At 40.6% G+C, this 18439-nt stretch overlaps 1 protein-coding gene across 2 annotated transcripts in view; it reads left to right on the top strand.

Annotated features, from left to right (window-relative positions):
* Positions 1-4889, top strand: part of EGF (epidermal growth factor) — a 99149-nt gene extending 94260 nt beyond the window's left edge. For both annotated transcript variants that reach the window (XM_019534105.1, XM_019534104.1), the window contains 2 exons: positions 1448-1550; positions 3786-4889. In XM_019534105.1, the coding sequence (XP_019389650.1) occupies positions 1448-1550; positions 3786-4009 (327 nt within the window). In that variant the 3' untranslated portion in view covers positions 4010-4889. The remainder of the gene's footprint in view (positions 1-1447; positions 1551-3785) is intronic.
* The last annotated feature ends 13550 nt before the right edge of the window (positions 4890-18439 follow it).

The raw sequence follows: 18439 nt of genomic DNA, 5'->3' as shown, positions 1-18439 counted from the left end.
TATCCTGATACACTTGCATAGTCTTTGCATTAACTCATCAGTTTGCCACTCAACATGATAAAATTATCAGCTCATCTCTCAGCTCTCTGATCATCTTTTCTACCCCTATCAATTTCCCCTTTCCTCTATATTTTTGTAATTTTCCCTCTTCAGTTCACTACCCCTCTTCCTTTTATGCTCTCTGAGTCTCACCACCCTATTAAGGTTACTTGGCTCTCTTGAGGCTGCCTTCCCTTTAGAGCTTTTATTCCCACAGGGTATGTTCTGAAAACTGCTTCTTTCCCAGCCTACTCTGAAAGATTTCCACCCTGTTCTGAGCTGCAGCTTGTTTGCTTTGGAGAGCTGTCTCCATGATAGTGAGCATCTGAAGTATAGCTTTCTAGAGAGAAGAGAGGTATTACAGTCAGGTTTATAAAGATACCTAGGTGGCTAAAGATGCAGATGGGCACCTAATAGTATTTTTAAAAAGCCTACGGACATTTTTAGATGAGCTCCAGGAGGCAGGGGGGTGCTTCAGTAAGCAAGCTGCACTAATTAAAAGTGCCTGAGCATCATATGTATCAGTGTTCCTGTGCTGAAAAAGCAACAGCAGGGCACTTTGAACTAAAGCTCATTCTACAAGCTCAAAGTGCCCCGCCTCCATTTTTCAGCGCAGGGATGCTGATACATGTGATCCTGGAGGCTGCTGGAGTGCATTAATTTCTGTGCTGCAGAAGACTCCATTAATTGGGTCTGCTCCAATGTGATGGACTTACAGTGCATCGAAGCAGCCTCCCAGCATGTGTGGAAGTGCCCTAAGTGTTTAATTCTGAAATCAATTGGAGTTAGGTGCTGGGATCATCTCTGATGGTTTCCATCTGCATTTTGGGCATGTAAATACTTAACAAAATATGGATTCAAGCCCTTCTAGGAGGGCAGAGCCTCTGGGTGGTTTTCAGGTCCAGTCTTTTCAAATCCTGAGAGGCTGAGTGGAAAAGTGGAATCTTGTGCATGGGATCAACATGCAGGGAGTATGCTGGCTAAATCTTGCATGTCAGATACAAGCATGTGCTGGCCTCACCACAGACCAGTGATCTAGTGCGCAGGGCCATGTCATTTGGCCCGCAAGGCTCCCCACAGTCCAGAAATTAGGAAGCAGGGGAGCAGCAATTGACACTGCCGCTACTCCCCTGCTGTCAAATTTCTGGACCCACAGGTAGTCTTGTGAGCTGGATATGGAACTGTGGGCCAGGGCTGGAGGTTGGGCACCACTCCTCTAGGTCATCAGCTCATTTCCTTACTTGAAAGGGGAAAGGTCACTCCATAAGAAAGTAGGCATTTTGCTCTACCACACGGGCTGAGTATTTTGCTACCCAGGCACAGTGGAATGGTATGCTTCACTATACATTACATCACGAAAAATAGCAGGCTGTATTACAGGAATATTTGTGTTGTTTTTTTCTTGCAGCTCATTGCTGTGACGGCCTGTAATGGATACAAGGGAGCTAGAGCTGTTGAGTTAATTGAGTGTGAGACAGCAGAGCTAGGACCCTCCTGCATTTCAGAACCTGGTGAGTGAGATTGTTTTTCAGTCTTTGAGAGCCTCTTAAAAAATCCAGTGGATATGGAAGCAGAGTATGACCTGATGAAAATCTAATTAAGTGAAGGACATTTACATTAGTAGTTAGACAAGGAGGAAAAGGTCATTTCTGGCTCCTAAGCAAGGCAGCTTCACATTTCTGTATCTTCATGGACAGCTTGGAGTTGTAATATAAAATATTCTGGCAAGCACAGTCTTATTTGAGGTGTAAGCACCATCTTTCTACTTGAGAGAGAGGTAAACTGTTGTTTACATTTTAAACATTTTAAAGTTTACAGGTTCAGAGGGGGTCCTTAAGTGAGATGCCTACTGCAATGTGAATATTTCTGTCAGGAGAATCACGAGGGACGCCTTTTTGAAACACTCCATTAAATCCTTAGTTTCTGGATGAAAAAGTGCATCAATTTTACCTGCAAACATACCATAAACCTTGTTCTCTTATTTTAACAAAGACCACTTTTTTGATGTCACTGATGCTCTCTCCCAGTGGTTTCAATGTCACTCCTTTGGGGTCAATAACATTTTCTGTAGTGTTAGGAACACTGAACCTTTTATAGCTATATATAAAAATATAGCTATAAATACACTCTCTGACTGATTCTCCACTAGATTCAGGTGCAGCATTCATAGTTTCATAGTTAGTAGGGTCGGAAGGGAGCTGAGCAGATCATCAAGTCTGACCCCTTGCCATGGCAGGAAAGAGGACTGGGGTCAAATGACCCCAGCGAGGTGATTGTCTAGCCTTGTCTTAAAGGCCCCCAGGGTAGGAGCCAGCACCACTTCGCTTGGAAGTTGGTTCCAGATCCTAATTCGAGTTGGCCTGGATGCATCTCCTTGATTGCTGCCTTAGACAAGGTGTAAAGTCCCTTACATCAATGGAGTATGAAGAATAGTTGAATTTGGCTTTTTCATGAACCTTATTGATCTAGCATAGTGGTGCTCAACCTTCAGCCCACAAGTCAAATGCATTCAACAGAACCATTGCACCTGATCTGTGGAGCTCCCCATGGGGAAGGACATTTGGTAGAGGGGGGGAGTGGTAGCCATTAATATGGTTGTCCTTCCCTTGCCAAAAGCCCAAACCCCAAACTCCGCACTGCTGGTCACAGCAGGGCCACAACCTCTCCCCTACATCTGGATTGAGGCTGGGCCTTTCCCCTGCAGGTCTGGGTTGGGGTCAAGCCATGGATTCCCTAACTGTTGACTAGGGTTGAATATTAACTGGTGACAGACAGAGAACAAGCTTCATATACTGTAGTAGTCTTCTTACTGTCCATATTTTACTCACACCTACAGCAGTGATCAGGGAACCTGATGTTCGCAGCAACTATAGTTGACACTCTTAGAGCAACACAGCATGATGGCACCGACAGATTGCTACTAACAAATGTAGAATGTTTTTATAAAGATATGGCTAAATTTTCAAAGGTATTTTTAGTGCCTAGAGGTGGCTCCTTGTGGGACTTTCAAAAGTGTCTGACACCAGGCACTTCTGTGCAATTCAGTAAATACATCTGGAAAATGGGAGTGGTACTTATATACTTTTTTTCTAGTGTTTTGAGAAGTTTAGATGAAGGACTGTATATATAGAGCATTCTCATTCAGTATTATAGATAGATCTAGTAGCACGGTCTACAGTTAGGGTGCCTTATACTTCCCATTATAGTACCCAGTTTTCAGAAACTTACAATGTTATAACAGACTTAGCTATGGGTCATTTTGTATACTAGGTTTTGGGCTTAGGGTGAATATTTTAAAAACATAGCTGTTTCAGAAAATGAATGAGATTTATGAAAAATATGTTGATTTGCTTCTGTTAAAGTAAAATTTTTACATTGTATCATAGAATAGATCTAATACTTTCAGTCTGGAGCAGAGATTTGAAATTTGGTAAGTAGGAGGCCTTTCAATCAGGGATGTGCCTTTTCTTATTTTGGTGGGGAAAAAACTCTCTCAAACTGTGGCTAAGAAATATGACTTTGAAAAGTCACTTTTAAAAAAAATCTCAAGAATTTCCTAATTATAGAGTGTATGGCTCTGTGGTCTTTCAGGCTCTTTTAACACTGTTTAGTTTACAATTATATATAATATTAGTAATTTTATTTTATTTTTCAAATCTTTTTTCTCAAAGTTCCTACATGTCTTCTTGCTTAGACATTTGAAAGTTATAAATGGCTTTAAAAGATAGGTTTCTTACTTTATGCAGCACATGTGCAGCCTCCAATGTATGACAAAGAAGCAGAGATGTCAGCAGAAGAGGGACGAGAGCAAGGCTGTCCACAACAGCTTTCCAGTGGAAGGGAGCCACCGCAGTCTGGTGATGCAGAAAGGAGCCCTCACCAGCTTTACTGGAACATCAGCTCCGTTCCCTTGTTGGAAAGTGAGCTTCATACCCCAGCATCATCCAGCCTCTTAATGCAGCCAGATTAAGGAATTCTTGGTCTGAGATGAAGGTGGGAAGAGTGGCTTCAGTGGGAATTGAAGCTTACAGACCACTGAAGGAACAATTTCTTTAAAACTGTGCATTAAATGAAACAAAACAAATAAGCTACCTTGCCAGGCTTTCTTCATCATCTCTGCTTGGAAGTATCAGTGGTGAATGTACCACTGCTAAAGAGTCTCTTATATTTTTAATGTCACTTTAAAGGTCAGTACTACTAATTTCAATACCTTGCAACTGAAGGGACACTCAGACTGATACTTATTCATTAGAAACAAATATCTTCTAGATGCTTTTGTTGTAATTTGGGATATTTTGTTCTCTGTTTACATACACAGAAAGTCATGAAAACAATTTTAGAGCAAGGACAACCAGGATGGAAGTGCCTTTCTCTAAAGGAATATGATACAGTAGAATAAGGGTTTGTTTGTTTTTTAGTGTTGAGGGACACTATGGACCTGTTGGTCCTCTTTCCTATGCTTCTTCCTACCAGTGTAACTCTTCAAATTCAGTGGAATTACATCTGATATATATGTATGTAAGTGAGAGCAGAATGAGGCTCTGTATTTTTAAGACTGTAAGAATGTTTGTGAACATATGGTTCAAATGAGCCTCAAATACACCCAACAAAGAAGGTGCAACCTCAGCGGAGAAAGCTATTTCATTTATTAAATCTTCCTATCTACAATCTTCAAAGCCCTTCAGATCTTTAAATGTTTTGTTTCTGGAGTGAGACAAAGGGCCAAATTGTACACTCAATCCTAGCAGCAAACGTGCTGGAGTTATTCTCATTTTCCAATGGAGTCTTGACAGTAGAGTGAAGTTCATTATGGAGGGTTTGGCACATGAAAAGTACCAATTCCCATGTCCAATATATACAATTATTAAAAAAAAATTAAGATCCAGTTTGGATTAATTTCCACGTAAACATATACAAGGACTTTTTTTTAGTTGTTTGTTATTGACATCCAAGTAGTTACACTTCACTTCTTATTTACCACCTAAGTAAAACTAACATACTTACAAAGCTCTTTTCTATAGAAAGTTGATTATGGTCTCAAATTATTTCAATTCAAAATTGCTGGGATTGTTTCTAAAGTGTCTGTTGTATTACTTACAATATGAATATTCCTACTGTGAATCCTTTCTCCTTTCATGCAGGCGTCTGGGTACTGGCCATGAAAACCAATCCCCTTTTTCTGTGGTTTGCCTGTCACTGATATAGAGCCTCCTCTCTATACTCTACTTATTTGCTCATTACCAGTACTGCCTGCAGTTTCTTGGGCCCCTGGTATACACGTTCTGTGTGAGATATGATTAACCAGTTAATCACCTCTTAAATAGTAACCCAGCCACACATTCATATAATTAACAGCATGATAAAATGGGAAACAAGCCAGAAAATTATTCTGCAGAATATGTATAATAACTTTGTGGTTGATTTCCATCAGACCTTAAACTGAAGGTGTAGCAGGATCACCACCATCCAGCCTGATGCTCACTGTATGATGGGGCTCTGGGACCAGCCCCAGTGCGGTTCCAAGGCTAAGCCCCATATTCAGCTGATCAGCAGCTCACAGACAACTGGCCTTCTGCTAGTATGTGCAGGGGTAGCCCAGGATCTTGATCCTGGTTTCCCTCCACACTGGCAGATAGTAATGGTACAACTGGCATCTGATTCCTGATCCTAAAATCACATGTCCCATGCATGTGTGGCATGACATAAGATGCAATTGTTCAGATCAGAGAATAGATCCCATTACATCATTAGGTGAAAGTGTGAAAGGTTCAGTGCTTTAGTCTGGACATTGCCTGCAAATGTCCTTGTTGAGATACATCTCCAATCTTTTTTTATTATTATTCCTGCTAAGTAGGTAGGATATGCTGCCATCTACCATATTTACTTGAATCTAAGATGACCCTGAATTTAGAACAACCCCCACAATAATTAGATTCTATACATAGAAAATGTATACATTTAGTATAATTTCATTGTACAGAATTGAATTATTGGAGCGTCATCTTCCATTCATACTTCCAACTGTTGTAGTGGGACAGGTAATGTGAGGAGGCAGGTGATATGGGGAGATCAAGCAGCTTACCTCCTACTTATCTGCCCCTACCACTTCTTCTCTCTGCTAGCCCACTTGCCGTATTGGGTCTCCTCTTCCCCCTCTGTCTCTGCTCCCCTTCCTGCCCCTCTGCCCCCAGCTTCTGCTCCCCTTTCCCCTCTCCCCCCAGAATTTAGGCCCAAACCATAAAATCATTTCAGTTTGAGTTAGGTGCCTATGTAGGAATTAGACACCTAAGAATCTTTGTAGATCTGGGCCTTAATCATGGTCTTGTTGGCCTCAATCAGACCTGCATACATGCTTGAAGTCAAACATGTACATGTGTCATTGAATCAGGATCAAAGTGTGGATCTAAGCTGTTTGGGGGATATTGAGATTTGTAGGATTAGACCATCTCTGAAACAAAAGGTGATAGATTCTTCAAATTCTATCCCAGGCTTTTTGTCTATTTTTGTTAACATGTCTAGTTTCTAATTTACTGGTTTTCACTGGAGAGTTTTTGAATAGTAAAATTGTATATGTTTTTAGTCAAAGGTGCTGGTGATGATGAATTGAACTTGTTTATATTTCTTAAACTCACATAGATCTAAACACAAATGCTTTTAGTGCTAAAACTTTGAGGAAAATATCTATTTAAATATAATATATTTGGTTTATATGTATGTTTATAACATTTGGGATTTATAAAATAAAAAACCCTAATGTCTCCATTGTTTTTATAAGATAGAGTACAAAATGATGCCTTCAGCTCCATAGGTCCTGCTTACTGATGACTCCAAAAGGTTTATGGCTGTAAAAAGTAATGTGTATGTAAAGCATGCACAGACATCGTGGGACCTATTTGTTTTTGACTGTTTAAAGGGGAGTCCTCATTAATGGAAATCCTCCACACCTCAAGATTTGATCCCAGCCTCAGTATGTTACAAAGTAAATGTTCAGTGGGCAATTTAGGATTTTAGCTATAGAAATCTTATAAACCATGTTAGAAGCTGCATAACTAATTCCCTGTACACTGCACAGAATATTCACTCATTTCTGTGTGCATGGTCTTGTAATATGATCTTGTTAATGTTCTTGGGGTAAGACTTGAGTCTCTGAAACCTATGCTCCAGTCAATGAAAATGACATGGCTAGACCTCTGCAGATCACTTTTGGTAACTGATTTTTAGGATTGTGCATGTAAATCCTGTTAAGGTTATGGGATTTATGCACATGGAGCATGAAAAATACGGGAATAAACTTTGATGTTATGAGGCGAAACTAACAGGTATCACGTAGAAAGAGAAAGTTAAAAATAAAATGAGGATGTTATTAAAAAGAGCCTCAAGTGAGAAAATGATAAATGAGACAGAGACTATTGGGTTTTTTTTTTTTGCGGAGAGCAGAGGTAAAATCCTGGCTGTATTAAAGTCAATGGTGCAATTCCCATCAATTTTAGTGAGACTGTGGTTTCACCTAAATGAATAAGAGGGGCTATTAACTATGGACTGTGCAGGTAGTGATGCCAATAGTTAAGGTTTCCTGACTCTTCCCATTACAAACCTCTTTTTCAGTTGTTTATAGCTTGGCCAAACTTTAAATGTTCAGTCTGGAATATTTTATGCTTGCTGTCTGCCTCAGGATGAAAATATTTCTAAAAATTTCACCAACAATGCTCCTGCGGTTTCCTAGAACAGCATGAAGGAAAAATACATAGTTTTGACCCCACTGAAAAATGTTACTGCTGTTTCCATGAGAAGCTTATCCCATGTGCTGATGCAGGCCCAAGTTTTGAGCCAAATGTTCATGTGCTTGGCAGTAAAAATCAGTAGAGTTTGGCAGCTAACCTCTCCAAAGACTCTCCAAAGGAGTGAGGATGCTCTAGCAGATGCAGGGAGCAGTTCCCTGTCATTGTCTCTCCTGGCAGTGAGGAGCCCATTTGGTATGGAAAACAATGAATTGACTGTATATCTCATGCTGTCAGTACTCAACTGCCGGACACTCAGGTAAGTAAGGAGGGAAAGAAAAAAAAAGAATCAACCAAATTCAAAGGCTGAGTAGTGAGGGAAATGGCTTAGGGAGATGGCAGCATTGGTGAGGACTAGTTTTGTGGAGCTGCAGAAGCAGGAAGAGCTGGGACATGAATACAGAGTCAGGTCAGAAGCATGGAGATGAGTTGGGAATAATATGATCTTACCTTACAGGGACATTGTAAAGGTATACTGGTAAAGTGCTGTGGTGCTATAATGGAAAAGTCCACAAGCAAATGAATAATTCTCTTATCAGAGCAGGATTTGAATACGTTGTGCTAAGTAAGATCTGGGGTCACACATTGAACAAGAAGAATTCATTGATCATTCTGTGCACTGAATGAGGCGTGGGTCCTATTAAGAAAAACAGAGGAGGTCACGTCATTTAAGTCTATGATATTTGCATATACAAATGGTTGGAATTAAGGTTGCATAGAGAAGTTGCACTTTGGGACATCATAACAACTGAGCATTTGATCTTGCAAAATTAATGTTCCTTTCAAATAATTTTTGTGTCTAGTATGACATAGAGACGGTAATTCCTTATGATACAAGAAGAGGATATTCAATTACATGTAAACTGTGAAATGAATTGCCAAAAAACATCATGAAGCCCAAGAGTTTGATAGGATTCAGAAAGTGACTCCTTTGCTATAAACTAAGAGTGCTCAAGCTCTGGCCCTCAGGCCAGATCTGGCTTGCATCTCCATGTCATCTGGCCCATGGGGCTGGATATTTGGCAGCAGAGAAATGGTAGCATTGCTCCCCTATTGCCAAATCTTTGGACCCAGAGGGATCCCCACGCCATGTGTGCTGGATCTGGAACCTGATCTCAGCATGCAAGGCAGAAAGGGGCAGTGCCAGCCCCCCCAGACCTAATCCTATCATGCAGGAGATTGAAGGGGGTGGCACTGGACCCTAGGGCCACTCATCAAGCCCGTGGGGTGAAAAGGTTGAGCACCACTGCTATAAACAATAGTCATCAGGAGAACCTCCATGGTTTCCCTAGAAAAAAAATACAAATGACACAAGCTCTTATGTTTTAGGGCAGTGGATATCAACCTCTTTTGTCCCAGGACCCATTTGTAAACATCAATGGCCGGTCCTGATCCAGTGCCCCTCTCTCCTAACCCAGTGCTTCCTTCCCCCAGCCCCCACCCCAGCGTGTGGGGCAGGGGGTGGGTGCATGGGAAACTGGGAGCCCCAAGAAGCCCCTTGCAGGCTGGAGCTCTGCCAGCCTGCAAGGGAAAAGCTACGGTTTCCCATGATTTTCTCCTTTAAAGGGGAATCCATTTTTAAAGTTTCTGGATCCATTTTTAAAGTTCGTTTGTTACCCTTTCATATATTCTTGTGACCCACTTTTGGGTCATGACCCACAGGTTTAGAAACACTGCTTTAGGGCATAAAACAACCAGCTGCCAATGGGGATCAATAAAAATCTTCCCCTATGTACTTGTTATTTATGATTATCAACTGCAATTGCGCCTTTCTGGGAAGTATGATGACGTTCAGGTGTAGGATACTAGAATAAATTGATATGAATAATAGGAACCTCTGATCCAGTCTGGCAATTTGTATTTTCCTAATGCATCCTCAGTTCTAAGGCTGGCCAATTTGCAAATGACAAGTGTCATTTTATCTCTTATATTACTTCAATAGAATGGTTACAATTCACAGTTAATTTTCAGCACACCTCCTGTGTTGTCTTACTACCTGATAGCTTGACCTCTTTCTCTCCATGTGAAAAAATTAGACAATGGCAGCCCCAAACCCAACCTGGAATGCATGTTTTTACTCAGTCTCTTCTGAGCTTTCCTATTGAGATTGCCACTAGACACCAGGGCTGAGACCAACTAATTTCACAAAGGTTATTTATTCAGCAGATTAACTTTAATCACTACTCAAGACCCAGCTGGGTTGGATTCAAACCAGTGTAAAGCCTTAGGACTTTACTACCAAGATTAGGAGCCATTAAAGATTTTTCACATCCAGGGCCACAGAATTAGTCTTTTGAAGTGACCCTTTCTCTATCTTCAGAAATCTTTGGTAGAACTTTTGCTACCATCTTCCTTTGCAGCATCTACATTAAATAAAAGCAGTTATCTTCTGTCTGCCCACTCCTCCACTGGAAGGGAGGGTTTTCAAGCTACTAGTTCTAGCTGAGAGCCAAACCATGGCATAGGAGGTGCTTCTGTAGTAAACTTAACTGACCAGAACACTGCAGCTCAGCAGACCTCTATGTTCACTGAACTCTTTTGAGTACACCTGAGTGCTAATCCTCTGCTTTTTTTCACACTTACTGTTGTCTTCCATCTGTTCTCACTCTTGGGCTAGGGACAAAAGTTACACATACACTGGCTTAAGTAATCAGAAACTGGTTTAAACCTGGAACAGAACAGAAGTTCAGTGCACATAAAGCAGTTTCAAAATGGCTGAAACTGGCTTAAGATGAACTTGGTTGAATGTAATATCAGAGTTAACTGTTTGGGTCGAACCAGTTTATGAAACTTCTGTCCCAGACCCCTTCCTGGTACAAATTACATCCCAGCATGCTTTCTAGCCCTGGGCTGGGCTGGGTTGTCTGGTCCAGCAGAGAAGGGTTGAGGGGTTGGGGTCAGGCAGGGGCTACCACCCCAGGTAAACCACAGGTGGGGTCTGGGGCCAGGGAGGGGAATTAAACTTCCCTTCCCCTGAGTACAGAGCTGCCCTGTCCTGCCCTGTTAAACATTTACTGCTGGCTGTGACTGTGGACTACAAATCCCAGAAGCACCTGGAAGCAGGAAGAGGAAGTAATGCGCAACCCTGCAGAGTCCTGCTGCTGTAATTCTGGACTGGAAATTCAAGAGACATTGAAGACAGCAGGAAGAGGAAGCAAACTCACATCCTATGCTGGAAATGTGCCAGAGAGCTGTGTTCTAGTGCCCCCTCAGCTTCTGGCCTGAGCCACTGCAGGCATGTGGATGCATTTCCTGAATTAAAACTGAATATCTGTCCAGTTGTTTCTCATTCTAATATCTGCAGTTTAGACTAACCTGCAAAGATTGAATTGATTCAGCCTCAGGCTTTTTGGCTGTCTGTACTTAGCCTTGAGGGCCAGGCTTCCCACTTCCTCATCAGTGGTCCGGCTGACAGCATAGTCCATGTTCCACCTTACCTATTAGTGCCTTTAATCTGGTTTCTCTGCTCTGACCCTCCTAGATTGTTGGTGCCATATGTTTATTGTGGTGGTATCCTTCACTTTTCAGTTCTTGTGGTGGGATTCACATCACCCAAATATGTGTTATCAAAACCAATTTGAAATAATTTTAATGGAAGAATGTAGGAGAAAGTAAAATAAACCATATAAAATATTTCTCACTTTTATGTAGTTCACCAGGAGCTACTGAACTCTTGATCTATGACTGAGGCCTTAAGAACCAACAGAATACTAATATTAAATAACAATAATTAATAACTTATCAAAGAATTGACTAGTTTTGCCCAAACAGCAAATTAATTTCCTTTTTTCTTTTTAAATTAATTTCATGGTTTATCAGTCTCACACTTCAAGCATTTTTTTTTGCTACCATGGGCCTGCTATTTATTTTAAAAGATATTCAGTCTATACAAAAGCATGCCACCTTTTAATGGACATTATTTCAGTTCAGTATTAATTGCACAAAAAAGTATTTGTGTATGTCATAATAAATGCAGATATTGCATAGCAGGTATTTTATGAGTCTATTAAAATAAGTGACTCATCATGTATTAGTTTTGGAGATTATTCTGTATAGAAATATATTGATTTTCATTCTCAAGAATGAAAAATTAGAATGAACTATTATCTTTTTGGCAGTGGAAAGAGAGGTTTGATAGTAATAGAAAAAGCAAGCATGTTGCATTTTAAAAGTAATCCTAAACACTGCCATGCTATAATATGATTCACTTCAAATACTTTGAATTGAAATTTCAACATCCATCTAACCATTTTTTCTCTCTCTCATTGTACTCAAAGTGATGGTGGAAAGTTGTTAAAGTGAGAAAAAAATAAAGCCAAAAGTGGAATGTGGCCTTAGTATGTGGTCTCAATCTGCCAGCTGTCTTGTGAATAATCGTTACAGGGTATATTTGTCTGTAAATAATGGGAATGTAAAATAGGGGAGAAACACTTATTTTATGTGACTCTTGAATGTGACCATTTTAAAAGTAATCAATAAGCTAAATACAGCCAGATGCAGAACATCTCACTGGAGACCTAAAATACTAACAATTATGGGAGGTTTGAGGTTCCCTACAGTATCTGTATGGAATAATAATAGAGTTCAAACTTGCTTCCGCTGACCTCAGTGTTGCTCATTAATGGCTTTAGCAGAGGCCTGGATGCAGTCACATTCTGGTTAGGTGTTTGGAATTAAAATGCTGATAAAAGGAAAAAGGTTAATCCAGGTCAAAGGAACAGGCCAGAACCAGGATTGTGTAAGATTAGGGTGTCTTTCCCTCCTTTCTCTCATGTTCAGCAGCAGTTGGTTTTAAGTGCTACTCTTCTCTGCACTAACCTCCCAGATGAGGTCTTAAATACAGTATTAACTGGCTAATTTATGGCTTTGTGATTATCCTTAGGGTTGCAGTACAGTGGTTTTGGATTTTGACCCATGAGAATGTTTTTGTTTGTCCAAGGAGCCAGAAATGTACTAAATGACACTTGAGTGGTATTGACACATATGGCAAATGGAATCCCCTTAGCATCTTGCACGAGGCAGCACTAACGGCCATATGTACCTTACAATTTTGGCAACACTTTCTTTTCGTTTCCATTTTTTATAGTTAAAAACATAATGGTGGAATGAGCATATCAAAATGCTGCATTATCCAACATTCCTAACTACCTAGGGAAGCATGACCTAAGATGTGGATACTGCTGCATTTTGAGGCAGTTCAGAGCTGAATCACTAATGTCATTTTTTGTGGCTGGCTGCTTTTAGAAGTCAGACCAAAAACTTAGTCAAGTTACTATCCCCCACAAAAAAAAAATCGTATCTGAGCTTTGTGATTTAAGCTCTGTCTGGAGAAGAATGATAGTAGACAGAAACACAGTCAGTCATAAGGGTGTTCTGTTTTCAGCTCTGCTTCTGACTCACTACATGCCTTTTTGCAGTCATTTAACCTTTCTGGGCCTCAGTTTCCCCACCCTGGTGGGAATGGAGGCAGCTTTAGAAAAAAACATGGATTTGAAGAACTGCCTTTATCACATCCCTGAATTCAGCCCTCATTTTCTGCATTCTTATATGCTCAATGAATGATTCCTGAAGTCTGAAGTTACCACTAACTAGCCATCTGCTCAGAGGTGAGTTTTACCCTGTGAATATAGACATCTGTTCAGAGGTGAGTTTTACCCTGTGTAGTAGACATTCTACAAATTTAAAACACTTTACAGGACACAAATTACTGGGGCTACCCAGTGCAAAAGTTCAATAAGCAAAGTATAAGCATGTGCCTATTCTAGAATGCGGGGCACATTCATTAAATTCACCAGGGCAGACCGTTTTGATCTCACAACCACAAAAACATTCAGTGTGAGGTCCGTTCAGCAGTCTTTTCCAATTTTAACCCAGACCTGCAAAGTATAATCTGGCTTATGTCCATGTGCTGTATTCCATCTAGCTAGTCACAGGTATGGAATAAAAGCTGAAAGAATTCAAGGTGGCTCGGTTCCTTAAACAATAAGGCCTAACACCCTGAAGTATTGGGAAAATGTGTTAGCCTGCATTAATTCTGGCAAAAAACAAAACAGAAACAAATACAACCAAAAGTTGGCAGATCACTTCTTAGAATATAAAGAAAAAGAAGCTGGGAATAAAAAAACTAGGTGCTATTGTTTCCACATGTGTTCGTAGAAGAGGGATATATTTCAAGTTTCAGCTTCTTCCATGTTAATGTATATATATTTTTTCCCTTGTCTTGATTTCACTGCTTATTCTGCCCTCCATTGTTCCATTACAGGTTACTTGGCTTTTTGCACAGATGGCTTTATTTACTGCACTGCAAAACCTTTCTCTCAGATTTGCAAAATCAAAGGAATGCAAATTAGTACATTCTTAAGGATTTTACATTTGCTTCCTTTGTCCTGTGACTTGATAACACAAGTTATTAAGAATAGTCCTCTCATCCCAAAAAGGTAAACACATTTCCAAGAAGGAAAACTGAATGAGGCTGGCAGATTATGGGACGTACTCATAAAACAGAAATGAAACTGACAGTTTATTTGTAAAAATATTCAAAGAAGAAATAATAATACAATTATTAATGTTTTCTTAGAAGGTGCTAGAACTACTTAATGACAAAGGTACTCTCTATAAGCAAACAGAAGTAATTTTTAGTATACATATCATACAAAAGAATCATGTAATGGATCTCTCTTCCAATTATTTCCCCATGTGAAGTCATTGTTTCCAGTGGGATTGGTCCAAGTAAAATGGAACAATTTGGACTCGATTTGATGCCTAATATGTGAAGACTTACCAGGTCAAATTTGTATGTGCTTTGAGAGGGCTTGCATTCATATAGTATGTAGTAGAACTGAGTAGTAGGCCTGTGCGAAGTGGCTAGTATTTGCTTCGGATTCGGATTAGGCCGGTTTGGGGGACAGTGATTCGATTCAGTGATTTGAATCACTGTCCTGATTTGATGCAGCTGAATCTCTGAATCAGCCTGGCCTAGCCCATCACCCATCCTTCTCCCAGCTTGGCAATGGCTGCCCTGCATGCTCAAGCTCCTGGCTCTTTGGGAAAAAAAAGCCCGGACTCAGTGGGTGCTGCTGGGCAGGGGGAGATCCCTGCTTCCCCCTGCTGCCCCACACTTTGTGGGGGGCTCTGAACGACCCCCTCTTGCTCCCTCATCCCCCCCCCATGGGTGCCCCACATAGGCCAGCTCCAGCCCTTAAAAAAACACAAAACTCGAAAACACCCCGGGACTCATGAGCCCCTGAAGCCCCAAGCCTCCCATGCAGTGGGGGACAGTGGGGATCGTCTCCCCTCAGCAGCACCTGGTGAGCACTGGAGCTTTTCTTTAAAGTACTGAACTGGGGTGACGGGGGCAGTCATGGGGGCACTAAGGGAGTGGGCAGAGGTTGGGGGGCTGGGGGAGCAGGGGAGGGCTGGCAGGGATCCCCCCATAGTCTCCTCCCCCAGGCCCTCACCTCTAGCACTTACCAGCTTGGAGTCAGCTGCAGCTACCTGCTGCAGCCACTAGGGACCGACCAAATCATCAAAGCTCTCCAAATCTTTTCCAAAGATTCAGAGAGGTTTGAATCAATTCGTACCTTTTAATTGGTTCCCTGATTCGATTCGGACACCAAATCAGGCCAAATCTCCTTTGAATTGAATCACCACCCGAAGCTTCACACAGCCCTACTGGATAGGGCTCCTGTTAGTAACCAGTGGATATAGTAGAGAAACATCACAAACCTGAACACGTGTTGTGTATTATTCTTTACAGTGCTACATCCAGAGATAAATAGTCCTCTTCATATCTGTGCTGTCCTAAGAGTATGGACATTGCTTTTCAAGTCACTCCCATATGGCAGCTATTTTTGTATGGATCTGGAAAATAGGAAAGAGCCAAGCTGAAAAGATGGATACTTTCCTCAGCACTGTCCCCTAGCAACCTTATAGAAATTTCAGGCTAGACTGTGATAGCTTTATTTACACTGAATAGCAGTTTCCTCTGTATGTTCCCAATGGTTGATAGAAAGTACAGGCCAGCTTCTGATACTATTGAATACTACCTTACTCCATGAATCATCTATGACACATGAAATCATGTGCATGTATATAAGATACAGAGTCATTCCAGTCTTAGCCCCAAACACACACACCCCTAAAACTGGAAACTTTAGAGGTTCATAAAAGTAGTTTAACTATTTTTACATTTATATTGCATTTTTTATCTTCTCTAGGCCTTGTTTACAAGAAGGTGGCACACAAGGTTAAGTGACATGAGCAAGGATTGAGAACTTAGTTCTTCACTGTTAGATGAGACTAGGGCCTGTCTCTTGATACTCAAGTGTGATTCTTTTAAAGAAACTTTTAATTTTCTTTTGAAAAGCAAATCTGAATTCACATTTCTAATTAATTATAGAAGCATACAATATATATTATAAATCTATATCTCTATATTATGATATCTAATATCATATAAATCATGTTATTTCCTGGCTTAAACTAGTACTAGAAAGAAAAGCAAAAATAAACTATTTGGAAATGTGGCTGCTGCAGCATTGCAAGCCTGCTGGATGCAGGAAACATCACAGGAACTATAAGGGCTTGATAGTTTTGCATGGTTTCCAGTCATAGGTCTGACCGGGGCTGAGTACTTTCAACTATGTGATTTTCAGGGCAGTCAGCACACTGCAAAATAAATCCTTGGTTTTACAGAGCCAACAGCTTTAGCTAAGCTTCAGATAGGCATCAGAACATGTGGCTTCTTATCTGAACAGAGGTATTCAAAGTTCACTTTAAATATATTGCTGAAGCCACAGGAGTTTGTGGCTTGGCAAACTATTTTTTTAGGTTGTTTGAGTTCATAAAACTTTCTTCCTGTACCATAAAACCATCTTTTTTCCTACAGACCTTTTTATTTAAGAAAGCTTGTGCTGCATAGTAGAGGTTAGACAATTCTACAAAAGACAGATTAGCATAGAATGACAAATATACAGCATAACATAAAAAAACTAAATTAAAAGGAAGTTATTTACTTGCAAAGTCAAGCACTTGAAATTTAGGAAGTACTAGATTTAAACTTACTTGTGTAATCTCAAATCAGCCCCTTTATGTACAAACATTATGATAAATTCTGCAATTAATTACCACATACTGTTATTTCCTTTGGCTCATACAATATGCAGAACCTATTTGGCATAATTATATCAACAGAATATTGGTGCCTGTAAGGTTTTAATGAAAAATACAAATTCACATTCACCAGATTCAATCTTGTCCAATTCTGGAAAAGTTCTCTTCTTGACCTGAACTTCTTAATGTGGCCCTATATTTAGTACCCTTCTATATTTCATGTACTGTTAGTGACTGATACTTCATTCTCAACCCATTGTTCTTTGTTATTTCTGATACAATCCTTTGTCACAAAGCCCCCAAATTATGGAAGATCTCAGCCCCAATCCAGCATGTTGAACTGCGGCAACCCTTTCATTCAAGTCATTGGGATTTTGCCCTGAATAAAGACTGCAGGATTAGGTCATACATGAGTTGCAAAACTTACAATACAATGGGCATGTCTACATGAGAAGTTTACTGTGCAGTAGACTAATAAGCTGTGCAGTAAACATCGCACATTTACATGTGTACACCTATTAGGCTGGAATAAACTAATTCACTCCTCAGCGGGATAGTACTTATAAATACAAACGCTATCCTGCTGCAGAGTTTTTTACTCCTCAGCAGTGCATGTGTAGATACTGCCCTGGCTGGCTAGGGCACAAGGGTGCTTTAGTGCTGGCTAGCTCTGCACTGAAACACCATTGTGCCCCAGCCAGCCCCTCTGCAGCATATTGAGCCATGGAGAGAAGCCCCAGACTGGCAGGCTGATGCCCCAGCCTCCCTGCCAGCCAGGGCCACTCCAACCCATCTAAACATGCTGCAGTCCCAGGTACACATGAAGACATGGTGCCCAGGAGCAATAAACTCCAGCACAACATGTGCCAGAGCTTATTTGTGTGCATTAATTGCACGTGTGGATACACATAGTAAGTTTAGGAAAGGATGGAGCTATATGTGAATTTCCTGACTTACAGTTGAAACCAGATGCTTAATACTGTTATGATGTAGTATTTTATGGGAAAACACAGTGATAGTTTTTTACATTGACTCTAATGTGAATCACAAAGTACAGACGAATCACAATCAATATTTTAGTGTCTCAAGATGGCATATTAAACAGAAATATTTTGCACATGACGCAGTTGAGGTGTAAATCGACATGCAATGACATTCTGTAATGAATCAAATGTAGTAGGAGAAACACAAGCTACTGTCTCTGGAAGACATTTAAGGGCCCACTATAATCTCTTAAGGGACCACTTTACAGATCAATTTCCCAGGGCTGGGGAAAATAAATGTAAACATTCTTGTGAGAGTCTGTCAGCATTTGTATCATTGCATTATGCATAAATCTTGCATGTAGTATGCATAAACCACTCACAGAGTATCTCCAGTGAGTTCCATTTAAGCTTTTCAGTTTTAGGCTGCATAGAGCTGGCAACATTTTCTATGTTCTCACTTCAATGGCATTTCAAGGAAAATGCTGTCAGTTTCACCACTTTTCTTTCACAGAGTGAAAGTGAAAC

This window comes from Crocodylus porosus, unplaced genomic scaffold, assembly GCF_001723895.1.
Source record: "Crocodylus porosus isolate Cpor-Errol unplaced genomic scaffold, CroPor_comp1, whole genome shotgun sequence".
NCBI classification, from domain to species: domain Eukaryota; kingdom Metazoa; phylum Chordata; order Crocodylia; family Crocodylidae; genus Crocodylus; species Crocodylus porosus.
Note: the sequence above shows the minus strand (reverse complement) of the source record. Positions and strands in the feature narration are given on the sequence as shown.